This window comes from Clinocottus analis, unplaced genomic scaffold, assembly GCF_023055335.1.
Source record: "Clinocottus analis isolate CAN_PGR_092001 unplaced genomic scaffold, fCliAna1.0.p SCAF_32, whole genome shotgun sequence".
Taxonomy (NCBI): domain Eukaryota; kingdom Metazoa; phylum Chordata; class Actinopteri; order Perciformes; family Cottidae; genus Clinocottus; species Clinocottus analis.
In genome coordinates this window covers 1084363-1099308 of record NW_027176065.1, presented here as the reverse complement: position 1 = coordinate 1099308, position 14946 = coordinate 1084363, and the positions used below count along the sequence as shown (strand labels likewise).

General features: G+C 45.3%; 2 protein-coding genes across 2 annotated transcripts; one reads left to right on the top strand and one right to left on the bottom strand.

Annotated features, from left to right (window-relative positions):
- Positions 1-1609: 1609 nt before the first annotated feature.
- On the bottom strand, positions 1610-3165 carry LOC137798882 (olfactory receptor class A-like protein 1). Its single transcript, XM_068595904.1, has one exon. It carries the CDS (start codon positions 2627-2629, stop codon positions 1688-1690), a length of 942 nt encoding a protein of 313 aa, XP_068452005.1. The 5' UTR covers positions 2630-3165; the 3' UTR covers positions 1610-1687.
- Positions 3166-7577: 4412 nt separating this feature from the next.
- ora2 (olfactory receptor class A related 2) lies at positions 7578-8579 on the top strand. Its single transcript, XM_068595909.1, has one exon. The coding sequence runs from the start codon at positions 7578-7580 to the stop codon at positions 8523-8525; it is 948 nt and encodes a 315-aa protein (XP_068452010.1). The 3' UTR covers positions 8526-8579.
- The last annotated feature ends 6367 nt before the right edge of the window (positions 8580-14946 follow it).

The window sequence follows — 14946 nt, the reverse complement described above, 5'->3', positions numbered from 1 at the left end:
GTGTTCGTCCACAGGTGCAATGGTGTATACTCGGCCACCATCCTTCGGTGCCTTTAGGATTCTATGCGCTACAGGACAGGACACCACAAATCCTGGATTTTGTGACGTCCTCTTACACAATCTCTCAACAATACCAGCTGACCTTTCTTGAAAAGGTGCACTTCGAACATGCTGGTTTTTCTTTCGGCGCTCTGCCACCAACCTCAACCGCTCCCTAGCCTCGACAAAGGCTACCTGCAGCCGAGTCCGGTGCTCCTGGTCCACTCATGGACATTTCCTCCAACAGGATCTTGCACTCAGCCCAGCAGAAAATCAACTGGTGGCCTGGGTTCTTGACCAAACATGAGGAAAAATGGAGATTCACCAGTTTCCTGATGGGAGTGGTGTTGTAGCAGTGTAGTACCTGCGACAGACAACAATTCTAATCTTTCTTTCGAGAGAATGGTAGATGGCTCTGGTCTGAATGTTTACAGGTAGGAACACCAAACTTCTAAAACCACTCTGCGACCAAAACCGATGCGACTGAAGAGGCACGTTGATCACGGGTGGGAATAGCCATTGTGTATTTACTGAAAATGTCTGTCATCACAAGAACATTTTCTAATCCATTCTGGGCAGGTTCCAATAAAGTCTAGTCAATGGCTTTACTCTCATTAGGCCGGGAAGCCAATAATTGCCCCAAGTAGCTATGAGGCGCTGGCTGGGTGTCTTTGGCCACTTTGTGGCCACAACGTTCTCACCACGTCTTGATGGTTGTGCTCCTGATGAACCCTCGTTAGAACCTTGTTCTTTAAGACAGCTGACAGCATCAGTTGGAAGGTTGCCGCTTCACCATCAGGGTGGAAAATCTGGTGACAAAGGACCCCGTTCTGCTCAACCAGGAGGTCGCATTGTTGGAGCAGCACCAATGCAGGCTGAGATAAATGTTTCCGCTCCTCATGGTTAGGATGCTGCTTCTGTCTCTAGAACAACAAGACTTCCTGCTTAACTGGGTCAGCCTGCTAGAGAGAACACTAGCATTGATTTGATATTGGAAATGATGATCAAGATTAGGGGTTAGCAATTATTTTAAATATTGATTATTCTAACAATGAATGGTCCAATTTAAAGATTTTTACAACATCTGAGCTGGGCTTAACAAAAACGTACCATGTACATGAAACTGTACCGCAGAGACTCCTTCTCACCGCAGTTAAACCACATTCCCCTAAAATGGTTTAAAAAGCATTACAATGTCTGTAATTCTAGCTAACTGCTTATCATTCAACCAAAAATGATCAGTTTAAGATTACAATCAACCTAGTAAGGAAGCAAATCATCACAGCTGAGAAGCTTTCATGACGGGGTGTTTAGCATATTTACTTGAAATGACTAAAACAATGAATGAATACTCATAGCTTATGCAGATGATTTACTTATTAACAAATTTAATTGTTTTAGCACTAATGCTGCTGGCATTCAAGATGATCACATATGAATATATATATATATATATATATATATATATATATATATATATATATATATATATATATATAAATAAAGTAAAAATATATATCCATAAGAGAACACTATTGTTTGTACTACTTTCTAAAAGGGTCTGCTGTCTCAGTAAATATCAGCCATCTGTGCAGCAGTGTTGAAAATGATGAGGTCTGGGAGTCCAACTCTAAACAGAGAAAGAGCGTCATTTGTCATTTGACTCCTGATTGTCCATTGACGGTTGGTCTTGCACAGCTGCACACGCGATCTTTGCTTTGACCTTCTTGTTGGAGGAAATGATGAAGTAGGGGCTGAGAAAGGCGTAGCAGGAGGAGAAGAACAGTCGCATGCCAGCCACCTCTGGTGACACTTTTGTCACCGTCAGCATGTAGATCCAGATCGCGTTATCGATCCCGAAGAAGACCACGTACAGAACCACCAGGGTGATCACTGTTTTGGCCGCTCTGGTCTCCGCCCCGCCGCCGTGAGAGCGACGCATCCCTCTCACCAGAAGGCTGTGGCGGTGGAGGAGCAGCAGGATGTAACCGCTTGAGCCCACCATCAGGGCGACAAAGGCAAAATCCCTCACAGTGACCTTCACTCCGTTAATCACAAAGGACAAGTTGTCCCTGAAGTCCACATGGCAAAAGACCAGGTTGAGGGTGACAGTGGAGAGGGTGACATTACGTGGAGCCGTAGAGAAGAGAGGGGTTGCGATGCAGAATAGCATGTTGAGGAGCCACAGTCCAGCAAATATGGGGAGCACCAGGGAGGGAAGGGCAGTCTTCAACCTGGACAAACGAGGTCCGGCGGGGGCAATGGTCACCGCCTGAAACACACTGAGCATGCAGGTGAGGCAGACCGACAAAGCCCGGCTGACGCGGTAGGCGTAGAGCACCACCTTACAGCCGGAGTCATTCAGCAGGACCGTCAGCCCGAACACAGTCATGGTCTGGGGGATGCAGCGGGTCAGGAGCAGAATCAGATTGACAAAGGTCAGGTGGCACAAGATCATTTCAACGGGAAGAAGCTTGGGCTCGGTGTAGATTATGTTGGCGTACGCCATAAGCACCACCGCGTTCCCCAAGATGCCCATGCCTGTTTGCAAGAGGTAGGAGACCCCTTTGATGGTCACACACAGATCCATGACCCCAAAGCCTGCTGCTGAAAAGCAGACAGAGAATCAAATCTGTGACATCCACCACGTACCTAAACTTAAGAAAGAAACCTAATATAACCGGCCAGAACATAATCAAGCACTCTCTCTAAAGAAAACCATGCTCACCTGAAATTATGATGAAAAGTAAAGCCTGCTGTGCATTAAATGTTTAATGGCCAGTGTGATTGCAATTTATAGTCTCCAATGCCCCTTGAGATCGCTGGCCAACTTTGCAACGTTCAGCCCACAGTTTGGCAAATTAAAGCAACAGCAGCACTGATCCAGGATCAACAAATACCCTTTTGTTGGTTTTGTATATGTACAAACCAATTAAAAATGGAAAAAGAAGCAGGTGCGACCTGGTTACCAAATCTGACTCCAGAGGGCAATCGCCGCAAAGGGAATATACTGTACAACTGAAGAATACTTAAAGCTTTTCAAGTAAATAAATAGCAATAATTAACACCTTTTGCTTTCTGTAATTATTCCTCCTGTTCGGACCCAACATTCATCCAATGGAAGTGATGTCATTCTCTCGGGCAGTTAAAGCATCATATCAATGTCAGATACACTTTTAACTATGTGTTAGTACTAAACAAGAGGTGTGGATGTCCTTGGTTAGTGCAGCATTTGGGCTTTGTGTTCCTCTTCCTCTGGCTCCTCAACACCTGCATGAGGTCAGCGGCCATATTCTTCTGCTTGGGAGCCAATGAATGACCACATGATTGTCCCTTAACACTTCCACTGGAAACATGTTAGAAATGGATTTTTCAGTGGCAAGTATAAACACGAGTGATGATGGCATAAAGCAAACTCTGTTTCCATGTCCAGATGGGAACATGAGTATTGTTTTAAAGCGGTATTTGAGAGTTTCTGGGCTAGAAGTGTGACACCAGGGCCCTGTTCCTCATACGTGGTTTAACAAGGTGAATCAAGTGGTCTTATTATCCAGCTTAACCTAACGAGATGATTGACTATAGGATATGTCGGTTCCATGAAGGTGGATCCTCCCTCAAATGGTCCTGTTCATTCTAACCAGACGTCAGTCCTCAAAAGTCGAACGCCAAATTCATGATGTTCTCTTTCTAAAAAGACAAATAAACTCAGATAAAGACTGTCTCTTTTCTCTGCTGATGAAGATGATCATGACTACGTTTGATGAATTTAAGTCCATATTCATGGCAAAGTCTAATGAAGTGTAGTGAATATTCGCAACACTTCCTTTTGTGAACGCAGCGTAACGCCGCCTCCACTGGTCGGGCTGGAGTCTCATCGCAAAATTAAAAGACAAGTAAATGTGTCAGTGTTGGGGAAATGTAACGGCTAATTTTAAATGCCTCATCACCCAAATCAATCAGATTATATGTGTTTAAATGTGCCTGCTGGCAGTAGTATACAGATATATATATATACACACTTATGAGGATATATGTATTGTATGCGGGTATCATGTACTATATATGTGTATATTCATGTGTGTGTGTAGATTACCATATAACTAGGAGTTTTAATGTGTTGGGTTGCTCTGTATGTATGTATTATTCATAATCAGAAATTAAATCAATTGAAGTAGTATTAAGTAGTCTTATCAAGAGTTTACCTTCATCATGTTCTACAGTAATGATATTTATGGTGTACTAATAACACTGCCATATAATTATGAGTGCTTTCAACAGATCCACAAGTTTACAAGTATGTGTACAGTAAGTGTACAGTATGCGTACAGTAGGTGTACAGTATGCATACAGTATGTGTATAGTATGTGTACAGTATGCAAACAGTAGGTGTACAGTATGCATACAGTATGTGTATAGTATGTGTACAGTATGCAAACAGTAGGTGTACAGTATGCATACAGTATGTGTATAGTATGTGTACAGTATGCAAACAGTAGGTGTCTATGGCTATGGCGATTGATCGAAACTACTGATTTACGTCATCTTTTTCTGGAAATTATCCAGCTAACTCAGTAAGTCAGGTCCGAGGAACAGGGCCCAGACGTGTGCAGGCTGAATCAACACACACACACACACACACTCACACACACACAATTAGTCTTCGCATTTCACGTTGGGGGAAAATATTCAGAAAAAGTATCTGCGCTGCCGTAGGTCATAAAGATAACATATGTGACTTCTAAACTTCAGAGGTGTTTTTTCGATGTACAGCTTCAGGAGACAGAAAATACTGCACGCATCCGTCAACCATTATAACGCCGTCCCCCCTGCGGAGTTAAAGAATAGAGTTAAACAACCCCCGCGGAGACGCCGGCGTGCGCTAATTGTTGATGCAAAAGCAGCCTGATGATGCCTTGAACGAGCCGTCAAGAGGCTCTTACATGCACAGCTGGTGCCTCGGTCGGCGCCGCTCTGCTCCTTCATGTCCTGGGAGCGTGTTGAAAGACACAGAGGAGACAGACAATTAGCCACATAAACATGCATGTCTGTGTGCTAATTGGGGGCACGGGGACAAAATTAATTTATATTCGTTCACAATCGCTCCAACAGAAGTTTGCGCTTCGTCTCGAGGCGCTCCGGCACCATCTCCTTATCTCCCGATTAAAAGCTCTGTAACCAACTGGTCAATCCTACAGGCCTGTGTTCTCAGACTGTGTGCTGACACATTGTTGTTGAAGGAGCTTATTTCCTCCCGGGAGTCGGCTTTGGAGTAAAGCATCATAAGATGTGTTGTTTTCCCGCGTGTCTGTCTTTCTTTATTATATGTTTACATGTTCAGAGAGCTAATTAAAATGGCAAGTTCAATCTTGTCCTGCTCGGGGGATTGGATCATGTGCCGTCTGCTTCATTGCAAGTTCACTTCTTTTTTTTCTTTCCTTCTTCCCCTGACAATCAATTTCATGTCTTTGTTTACCGATGATGGAAACTGTTGTTTTTCCAAATGCATTGCTTCAATTTTTATGTTGCATTCACTTCCATGACAATATCCTTCGAGGTGAAGTTTACATCTATACTTTAATACAGGTCGTGTCAATAATCTGTGCACGCAGTAACATTGTTTTCCTCATGAAGTGATGGCTTTATGGATAAAATAAACACTCAAACATGAGTCTCATTCAGTTGGTATCACATACTATTTACTTTGTGTTCCAAAATGTACGCTCTTGCATCATTAAGAGCTGTATTATCTCAAGTAGTAGTAAAGTTAGCAGGTTTATATGCAAGTTAAGTCAGCGATGTGACTACTTCTGAACCTTTTGCTCCTTTAAATATGCAGTTGAGGCTTTGGTTGGTAATCTGTCCCACAGCAAAAACCTGGTTTAAGAGGCTTTTGGCTTAGCAGCTTTTGCTGGGCCTTACACTCAGTGTTTGCATTTAAGGGGAAGCGAGCACATTCAACCTCACACGACCTTTGTTTTCCCTCCTCTGTATCTTTTCTAGCGTCCCTCTAACATACGAGTGTCATAACTCAATGTCCCACACAATGTTCAGACAAAGAAACAAACACGATCTTCAAAGTGTGTCTTCATCCCGCTGAGTGCCTTCACCTATCGCATCACACGCAGAGATCATTCATCAGTTTAGGTACCCGTCTGAATCTTCTCTCTGTTTACCCCATTCACATTACGTTTTATTGTTTTTCTCCATCGTGTTTTATGTACCTTCAAGTCTGTGTGCAATCTGCGTTTCACCTGGCTGGAAGACGAATTTCCCTTCAGGGACAATAAAAAGTTAAATTTGAAATGTTCTGAAGCACAGCGGTTTAGGAAAAACTATAAAAGCACTAAACAAGTGCATTAAAATGTTATTTAAATAAAAATAACATTAGGTTAATGCACTGAAAGTAAAAGTACTCAATAGAGAAAAGCTGCACCTGTGAGTGTTGCACTATTACTGAAAATATACTCTTATTATATTCTACATTTCACAACCAAGTATTAATAAATCAACTCAACACCATCGCTGCCTGAAATCCTCTCATATCATGTTCAAAATATGTATTTAATAAGGCCATTGTGCAAGTAACTGATCCCATTGAATTGCATATCGTGGTATTTCTTCTTCTAATTTCAAGTCTCATCATGCACTTGAGAGGAATCAACTTATTATTCACCGCCTGCGTCAGGACATGTTGCGGTTAAACCATGCAGCCGACCTCATTTGCCCCGACAACACCCTCACAGTTTTGGATGTAATTCAATATTCAGAACTTTTATGGCTTTGGGTGAATTAGACAATCATAAATTGGATGCTGTGTGACACTCTACAAATGAAAGTTGTGGGCGATCTGTCATTCAGACAGAGGGAACGTCCTCTGGCTGAGTCTTGGTTTCAACTTCCTCCACTGGAGGACACTGTTGTGTTTCACCAACCAACGCAGGAGAGCTCTTTTTTTTTTTTTTTTTTAATAGGAAGTGGCTTCTCAAATTGATTGCAGAATTAACAATACAAAAGTAATATGAAGGGTCTGACAAGGAAATCTCATTAAAGGATCAGCAATAATAATTTAAAAAAAGTGTTTGGTGGTCTCCACTCGGGGGAACAGTGACACTGAGAAACTGTTTTAATCTTTCTTGAGTATGAACTTGTGTCTAATAGATGTTATCTACTCATTAACACCTTTTTTTTCTTCCTCTCTCCAATGGTTGGATCTCTGTAAACAGCTTTCTTTGTGTTATCCTGCCTGTCTGAAACCCAGTGAGGGGACAGAATCAGTCATCTGAATTGATCTCCAGTAATTGGAGGCTGAGGGAAGAGAAGTCAACGGACCATGAAAAACAGATCCAACAACTGTCACCTGTTTGCAAGTATAAGAGCACAAACAACCCGACTCCTTCAGCGGAGAGCGATCGGGGAGAAGGTCCACTTCAGACCTCGTTACCCTCGACTGTTCTCAGGTAGCGGGTGTAATCGTCGGCAGTGATTCTTCTCCAACGCACCTGAATGCACCTTGTTTCTTTCAGTTGACCCCTGCAGGAATGCCTTCGGAGGTGTTAGTCCGCGGGGCGCTCTACCTGTCCCTCACCGTTGTGGGAGTCCCTGGTAACGCCGCCGTCATCCTGGCGTTCCTCCTCTTGCTGTACCAGGAGAGCCGCCTCCTCCCGTCGGACGTCATCGTCCTGCACCTGGCCTGCGTCAACATGCTGGTGGTGGTCGTCCGCTGCCTGCTGGAGACCCTGGCCTCCTTCCGCCTGGCCGTGATCTTCGGAGACGTGGGCTGCAAGGCCGTGATCTTCGTCTACAGGACGTGCCGCTCCCTCTCCATATGGCTCACCTTCGCCTTGAGCGCCTACCAGAGCCTGAGCATCGTCCCTCCTGGATCTCGCTGGGCCTCCTTCCGCCACACCGTAGCGCAGCATTTGGGCTTCGTGTTCCTCTTCCTCTGGCTCCTCAACACCTGCATGTCCTCGGCGGCCATTCTCTTCTCCTTCGGCGCCGGAAGCAACTCCAGCGCGGCGAACCACGGCATCAACGTCCAGTTCTGCTACGTCAAATTTCCTTCAAAGTTGTCCATAGAGGCCAACGGGGCCGTTCAGGTGGGCAGAGACGTGGTGCCCATGGCCCTCATGACGCTCGCCAGTCTGATCATCCTGGTCTTCCTTTACAGGCACAGCCGGCAGGTGAAGGGACTGCGCAGTAGCGGCGGCGGGGCGGAGCAACGGGCCGCCAAAGCCGTGGTGGCCCTCGTGACCCTGTACGTGGTTCTTTACGGGGTGGACAACGGGCTCTGGGTCTACACTCTCACGGCCAGGAAGGCCATGGCTTCCTCGCTGATCTCAGACCTGCGCATATTCTTCTCCTCGCTCTATGCGACGCTCAGCCCCGTGGTCATCATCGCGTCCAACAGGAAGGTGAACGGCGTGCTCAGGTGTGACGTGAGGAGGAAGCCCGTTCAGGAGAGGGACACGTGTCTTTCCACCATGTGAGGCATGCTGGGATGGCTGAGGAAGACGAGGACCAGTCTTTCTAAAGCATGCGGGCCTGGGTCCTTCGTAAATATATAAATTGGATGTATTCAGTTTTGTGAATGGCAGGAAATACTCTTCTTTCCTTTGCCTTTTTTGAATTTATTAAAATATTTGCAATAACTGTCGAGGGTTTCGTTCGGCACCTGTAATTCCGATTGCAATGTGTGTTTCTGTGGGCAGAGGAACCGACCGTCTCGCTGTCTATAATTATGGAAGAAAACTGTCATAACAATGCTGTTACTCAATGCAGGTCTGTATATGCGTCTCTGCTGATCTGGCACTATGTGGCTTTGTTTGTTTGCTCTTTATGTTCTCTCCCGTCTTAATTGGGTGGAAGAATTATTGCCGGGTGACTCGGGGCTCAATGTAGCTGTCAAATGACTTCCAGCCGCCCATTTAGCTATAATTAAGCCTTTGAATAGAAGCCGCTAACGCTAATGAGTCAGGTTAATTGTCCAACAGAGAACTGGTTAAAAACTTGATGGGAAAACTATACGAAAAAAAAGATGTTCATTACTCAAGACTGAATCAGTCGAGACAAAGCCGACAATATACGAGTTCTTTGGGTGCGGTTATAAGAAGTGGAGACTTCAGGGACACACAAATCTGTCTTGGCACAAACCCTGAAGGGTTTGTTGTGGATGTGGTAATGTGGGAATTTAGTCATTATGCAATTTCCATGTCTTGGAGAAGCAAGGGCAGGGAGACATGGCGAGGACATAACAACCTCTGAGTGACAGTCCAAAAGACATAAAGTGGGGCTGCCAGGACGCTGTGATCCTGCAATAACTCTAAAGTGCAATCAGTGCTGCGCTGTTCAACTGCTGTCGCAATGCAGGTGAGGAGGAGGAGGAGGAGGAAGAGGAGGAGAAGTCCTCTTTCTGTGCTTATGCAGAACTGTTGCATTGACTTTAAAAGGCCATACAACGAGGTGGCTCTTTTCTCAGAGAGTAACATTCATCTTTATTGAAAACATTATAACCATCAAAACCCTCTTTCATGTGACTTTAAGCTCTTTCCCAGATGACAAGTTCCAATGCGTTTTACTCTTCAAACCACTGAAATCTGATTGACACTTTACACAGACTCCGGTGGAATGAAGGATAGAAAACATGGACGGGTTCATTAGAGCAGCGAGGTGACGAATCCCCGGGAGTGACAGTCGACACGACCGACTTCCTCCCACGAACGATGTCGTGCCGTCTTCTTCTGTCGGGGAAAGAAGCTGCAGATCAGTTTAAAAAGAAATCCCTAACAAACCAACAGGTTTTTTGTCTTCGAGGGCGTGCCAGGCCGGCCTCTCCCTGCACAAGACCCAACCTGTTTCAGATGGTTTTATTTCTCATCCTCCTGGGAGTCTTTTGAACCCCGTAGATGCGGGCGCTGCTGAACACTTGCCTGCACGTTCAAAACCGCCAGCAACTTTCAGCTCTCACGGCGAAAAAAAACTAGAACTCGCATCAGCTGTCGTCGCCAGTTTCGACCTCTGAAACTCACCTGAACGACGAGGCAAGACGTGTGAAAACGCGGGAGGAGAAATGAAGCACTAGAAAGTAAAAAGCCATAACTTTTCAGTTTTTTTCTTTTGACTTTAGATTGACAGAAAGTACAACACAAACCTGTACAAAAGCCACACACACACACACACGGACACAGAGAGCTGTGAAGTTGTCGGGTAAATGAAGTCAGAGGGTGACAGTAAATCCCGTCGGCCGATCCATCCCCGCAGCGTCCGTCAGTCTGTTTACCTGCACCAGGTACAGGCATTTTTGTCCTCCGTGTCCACCAATCGCGGCGCAGCAACCGGGTTAAACCACGCCTCTTTTTCTGCCTTGAAGCCAGTCCACACCCTAATATAGACTTTTTTTCTTTAACTCAGGAACTGAATGTTAACACCAAACCCTCTCCTCCCCCATTACATTTACTTTTTTCAAATTACACAAACATTAGGATTTGAATCACTACAATCGCTGACGTGTACATGATGAACATTGTGATACTGATGCAGGAGCAAATTGATGACTTGTATGGGAATAAATGCAAACAATGTAAACAAGCATTAACCACCTCCAATCAGTTCTTTGCTTCCTCGATGGTCTGCAAGTCTCTTTGGATAAAAGCCTCCGCCATATGACATGTAATGTAATGTAAAAAAAAAGTATATAAATACGTAAAAGCCTTTTTTAAAGCAGCCTGGACCTGTTTACGTCTAAATTGCGACGTCAATCCGGTGACGTTGTTGGTTATTAATCCCTTAAAATCTCTCTGATGTCTCTTTCAGTTAAGAAAAGTTCTGGTCTAAAATAAAGCAAGTGGAAACTTTGGGGCTTATTACTGTGGTGGAAAAGTATCAGTAATAAACACATCCCGAGGTACTTTCAAAACCCACATTTTATGGAAATGACGGCCGTAATAAGCTCTTTTTTTTCAGGTTTGCCGATACTGTCTATGCCTTTTCCTTCAAAGGGATGTTTCTTCAGGCGTGTTGTTTAGAGGATTTATTTCCTGTTGGAGTGAAGCTACTGATGGAGAATGGCATAAAAAAGAACTCCTTTTATGTAAATCAAGTCATGTAGTGGCTTTTCTTTTTAAGTGCAGGGCTAATTGTATCTCAGAAGTGGTTTTAATTCAGTGCGGGGCCCATTTGGCAAACATATTGGAATTATGTGAAAGCGACGTGCTCTAAACTTCAGAATAACTGACACGGTATTTTTATTTTAGATTTTTTTTGGTTTAGCACTCCGAAGTTACAGAGTTGTATGTGTGTGTGTGTGTGTGTGTGTGTGTGTGACCCATTTCCTTGCATCCACCCAGTTTAACTGATTCCCTGAGACAGAGGACCGGTCGTGTTTCAGCTCGCCTGGAATGCTGCGCCGCACGTCAGCAACCAGCTCAGTATTCAAGACGCCGAGAAGAAGTCTGGCAGAGTTACGCTTCGCCCCGTTTCTGCCACCAAAAACAACAATAAATTCTTGATTTATCCTGATTAACACCCATTTTGTTATAAAAGGCTGAAATGCCGGTTTAATACCGGCATCAATCTGGAGGCTCCGGGGGTTTTAACGGTTGACTTTATAGTGTGGACTCCAGAGGCGGCGACGCATCACAGGAATAGTTTGACATGTCGGGGAAATACTTTTTATTGTCATCTGAGAGAGTTGAGACGAGAAGATCGATGCAACTCTGAGACTCTGATCTGATACGTGACAGCGGCGAGCCTTGCTCTCGCTCCAAAAGCTGTAATTAAAAGCAAAATCTCGTTAGTTTGATCTCTGAAGTGTGAAAAAAAAAAACCACACGAGCCCCTTGTTTTCATTCCCGACGCCAACTGGCTGCGTCTTTGGCGTCAGATTTCCCGCGCCGACACGAGAGCGGTATTGATCTCGCAATCTGACTCTCGGCACGAGAGCGAATAAAAACTCCTTTTTATTTTTTAATTTGACCATTTTGTCACACACAAAAGCTTCTATTAATTCAGTCAAAATTCACTCAGGAGAGAAAACGTGAACTGCAGATGGAGGAAAGAGCTTCACTTTGCACAACACGGTTGTCTAGATAAGCACCACGTTTGACAATGTGTGTGCATAATCCCTGACGGGGAGATTGTGGAGCAGGTTTTGGTCCATTCCCAGAGTACCAGCGGGGACGTGGACCACGCTGAAGGCGGGTGGGGGGGTTGGGCTGCCGGCCTGAGGCCCTCAGCTCTCTCTCAGGTAAGATATGCACCGCTGTGCAGAGACTTGAAACACATTCAAGATGCACTGCACCCAATCCGCCGGCGAATCACAACGTAAGGAAGAGAGACGGGGGAGTGGAAACGAAAAAGGTTGGGTTGCTGAGTTGCGGAGAAACAACAACAAAAAAAAAGAGAAAACTATACAAACAGACATGGAAATGTTGTCACATGAATGAATATTGATGATCTTTCACTAGAAAGACGGGAGCTGCAGTTTGAGACTCGTCAGCAGCCGCTACGTCGCTATTATCTCAATTTGTGGCTTATAATTTATTCCTCGAGGCTGAATGAGCTTTTTTAAACATGTTTTATCTCTACTCAGGTAGTCTCACTGAGATGGAGATCGCTGTTTAAATGGAAAGATAGATTTCAAGGGAGAAATGAGTGGATATCAGGGCGGAGCGGCTTACACTGACATGTCAGTTTGCAGAGAGATTCATCCTTTGATGAGCCAATCCGGCGTCCCTCAGGGACGCTGGTTCATGCCGAGTGATGTGCGAATGCGTAAACCCAAGCGCCCAGATTTTAATCTCTTTAAATTATTGCGGTTAAAAAGGCAGCTAACACGAAGGGGTTCGAATGTGGGTTTCAAAAGAAGAAAAAAAGTTGAATTAAACTCCAGGAATCTGCAGCTCGGTGATCTCATGGTTTCTTTATTTGTTGAAGAAAAGGGCCTGAAAACTGAAGCTAAATGCTAAATTCTGCACTTTGTGCTGTGACGTTCCTGAATATAATTATATAATTACACCAAAAACAGCTCTTTGCTTCTTCCCCATGAATAAATTCACGTGTTGATTTTAATTATACAGGACGTGCATGTGAGACTTGTGTTTGTGCATTTTACGTTAGTGGAGGCTGGCAGCTCTCAGTTGAACGCTGCATGTGTTACAGAGCAGAATGAACACAACCTGCACCTGTGAACTGAGTCTGCAGCTGCAGTAATAGTGGGGCATTTGGGGTATTTTAGGTTGGGTGTATATGAAGCCAGAGAGCCAGCAGTCGGTCAGCGATCGTGGCACAGAGACTGGAAACAGCTGGTCTGACTCTGTCCAATGACAAAGTGTAAAAACGGCAATTTGCAGTTCCATGGGGGGTGATGTGCCAGACGATTTCTCTGCCGAGTGCAATTACTTCCTGGATTCTAGTTGAAATGTTCACCTCGTCAAAAAAACATCTTTATTTAACCCAAACAGACTGGAGGGTGACGTCAATCCCCCCTCATCGAGAAAGACCCCCAAATGGTCAGACTCGTCCTTTAAATCAGAAACGTCTGAAGTGTCAACTTCCAAACTGAATATTCACGACTTTAAATCGGTTGCAAATCAAGCAGCAGATCCGAACGGCGACCTTTAACGGGGAAGGTAACGCAACCTTCCTCGTGTCGAATTCACACTGTAGCGGTAACAAGGAATTCTGCCCTTTATCTGAGCCCATCTCCACACACATACACACACACACACACACCTAAATGCCACAAAAGGTGGAATTTTCCACGAGCCACTTCCCTTGCGTTCGCTGTGGAATGCAGACAAGACGGAGCAAGCCCGCCGCGTCATGGCAGCAGCGGCATGTGGAGGCGCTCAGCTTGTGCACATCGTGTCCACCGCCTTGAATCTGCCTCCAGGCCGTTTGGAGGAGCCATTACTCAAAAGTGCAGCTCTGCCCTGTTGTGTTGCTCGTGGTTGCCACACAAAGATCCTGCAGAGAGCCACATCCTATAGGACCCGAGAGTCGTCCCTTCTTTGCCCGTTCACATTACTGGACTAGTTTGATGTGTGTTTGATGGACTCTCACACTCACACACACACACACACACACACAGAAAGAAGAAACCTCTAAAGGCAGCAGGATGTTCGACACAACACTGAATCCGAAGCGGTCGGAGACATTTACGAGCGCTCCGTTAAACAGACGCAGATTGCTATCTGCGCCGCAGCGCCGCGGTGCCTTGTAAAAGTTATACAACGCGGGCGTGTGCGGACACAACAGACACACACACTTCATATGAGTGGCACCACCCTTCACACAGGTGGAGCGAGAGAGATGTGCGGAGAAAATGGCGCGGAGACGACGTTAACAGCCCCAAAACGTAATGTTTTCCTTTGTGTCCATACGCTGCGAGGTTATGAGCACTTACACGCGTCGCACTGAACATTAATGGGATTTATATAAGGCGACAAATCGCCCGCGGTCGGGAGCCGTTGGCGTGTGATGAGAAGGGAGCGTTGCGCCGACAAACTTTGATAAAAAAAAATGGAGTCTCCTTGTGCTTTTTCAGAATAAGTGGTGTCACTCCACCCACTGGAAGCTGAATAATAGATGCCATGGCTCCTCTGAGCGTCGCACAGCCGCTGTCAGAGTAATTACAAAAGGCTGGAGCGGCGCGCTAACGCAGCCACGCTGCAGTGTGTACCAGCTGAGTGAACATCACAGGACACGAGGAGGCTTTCTGCTCTCAGAGGACGACCTCACAACTCAAGACACACACTGTTGTGTTGTTGTTGTTGTTGTAGCTCCGTTGTTGCTCTTAACGCCCGCAGAGTTCAGCCATTTCATTTTGACCTTTGAAAGAGTTCTTTGTGAGCTGGGAGGACATCTTGGAGTTTGGGGTCGTCCTGCAACTGAATCTGGCAGCGCACCCTT

What these genes read in the sequence shown, in the direction of transcription:
- LOC137798882 (XM_068595904.1), bottom strand. Translation starts at nt 2,629, where the DNA reads ATGGATCTGTGTGTGACCATCAAAGGGGTCTCCTACCTCTTGCAAACA.
- ora2 (XM_068595909.1), top strand. Translation starts at nt 7,578, where the DNA reads ATGCCTTCGGAGGTGTTAGTCCGCGGGGCGCTCTACCTGTCCCTCACC.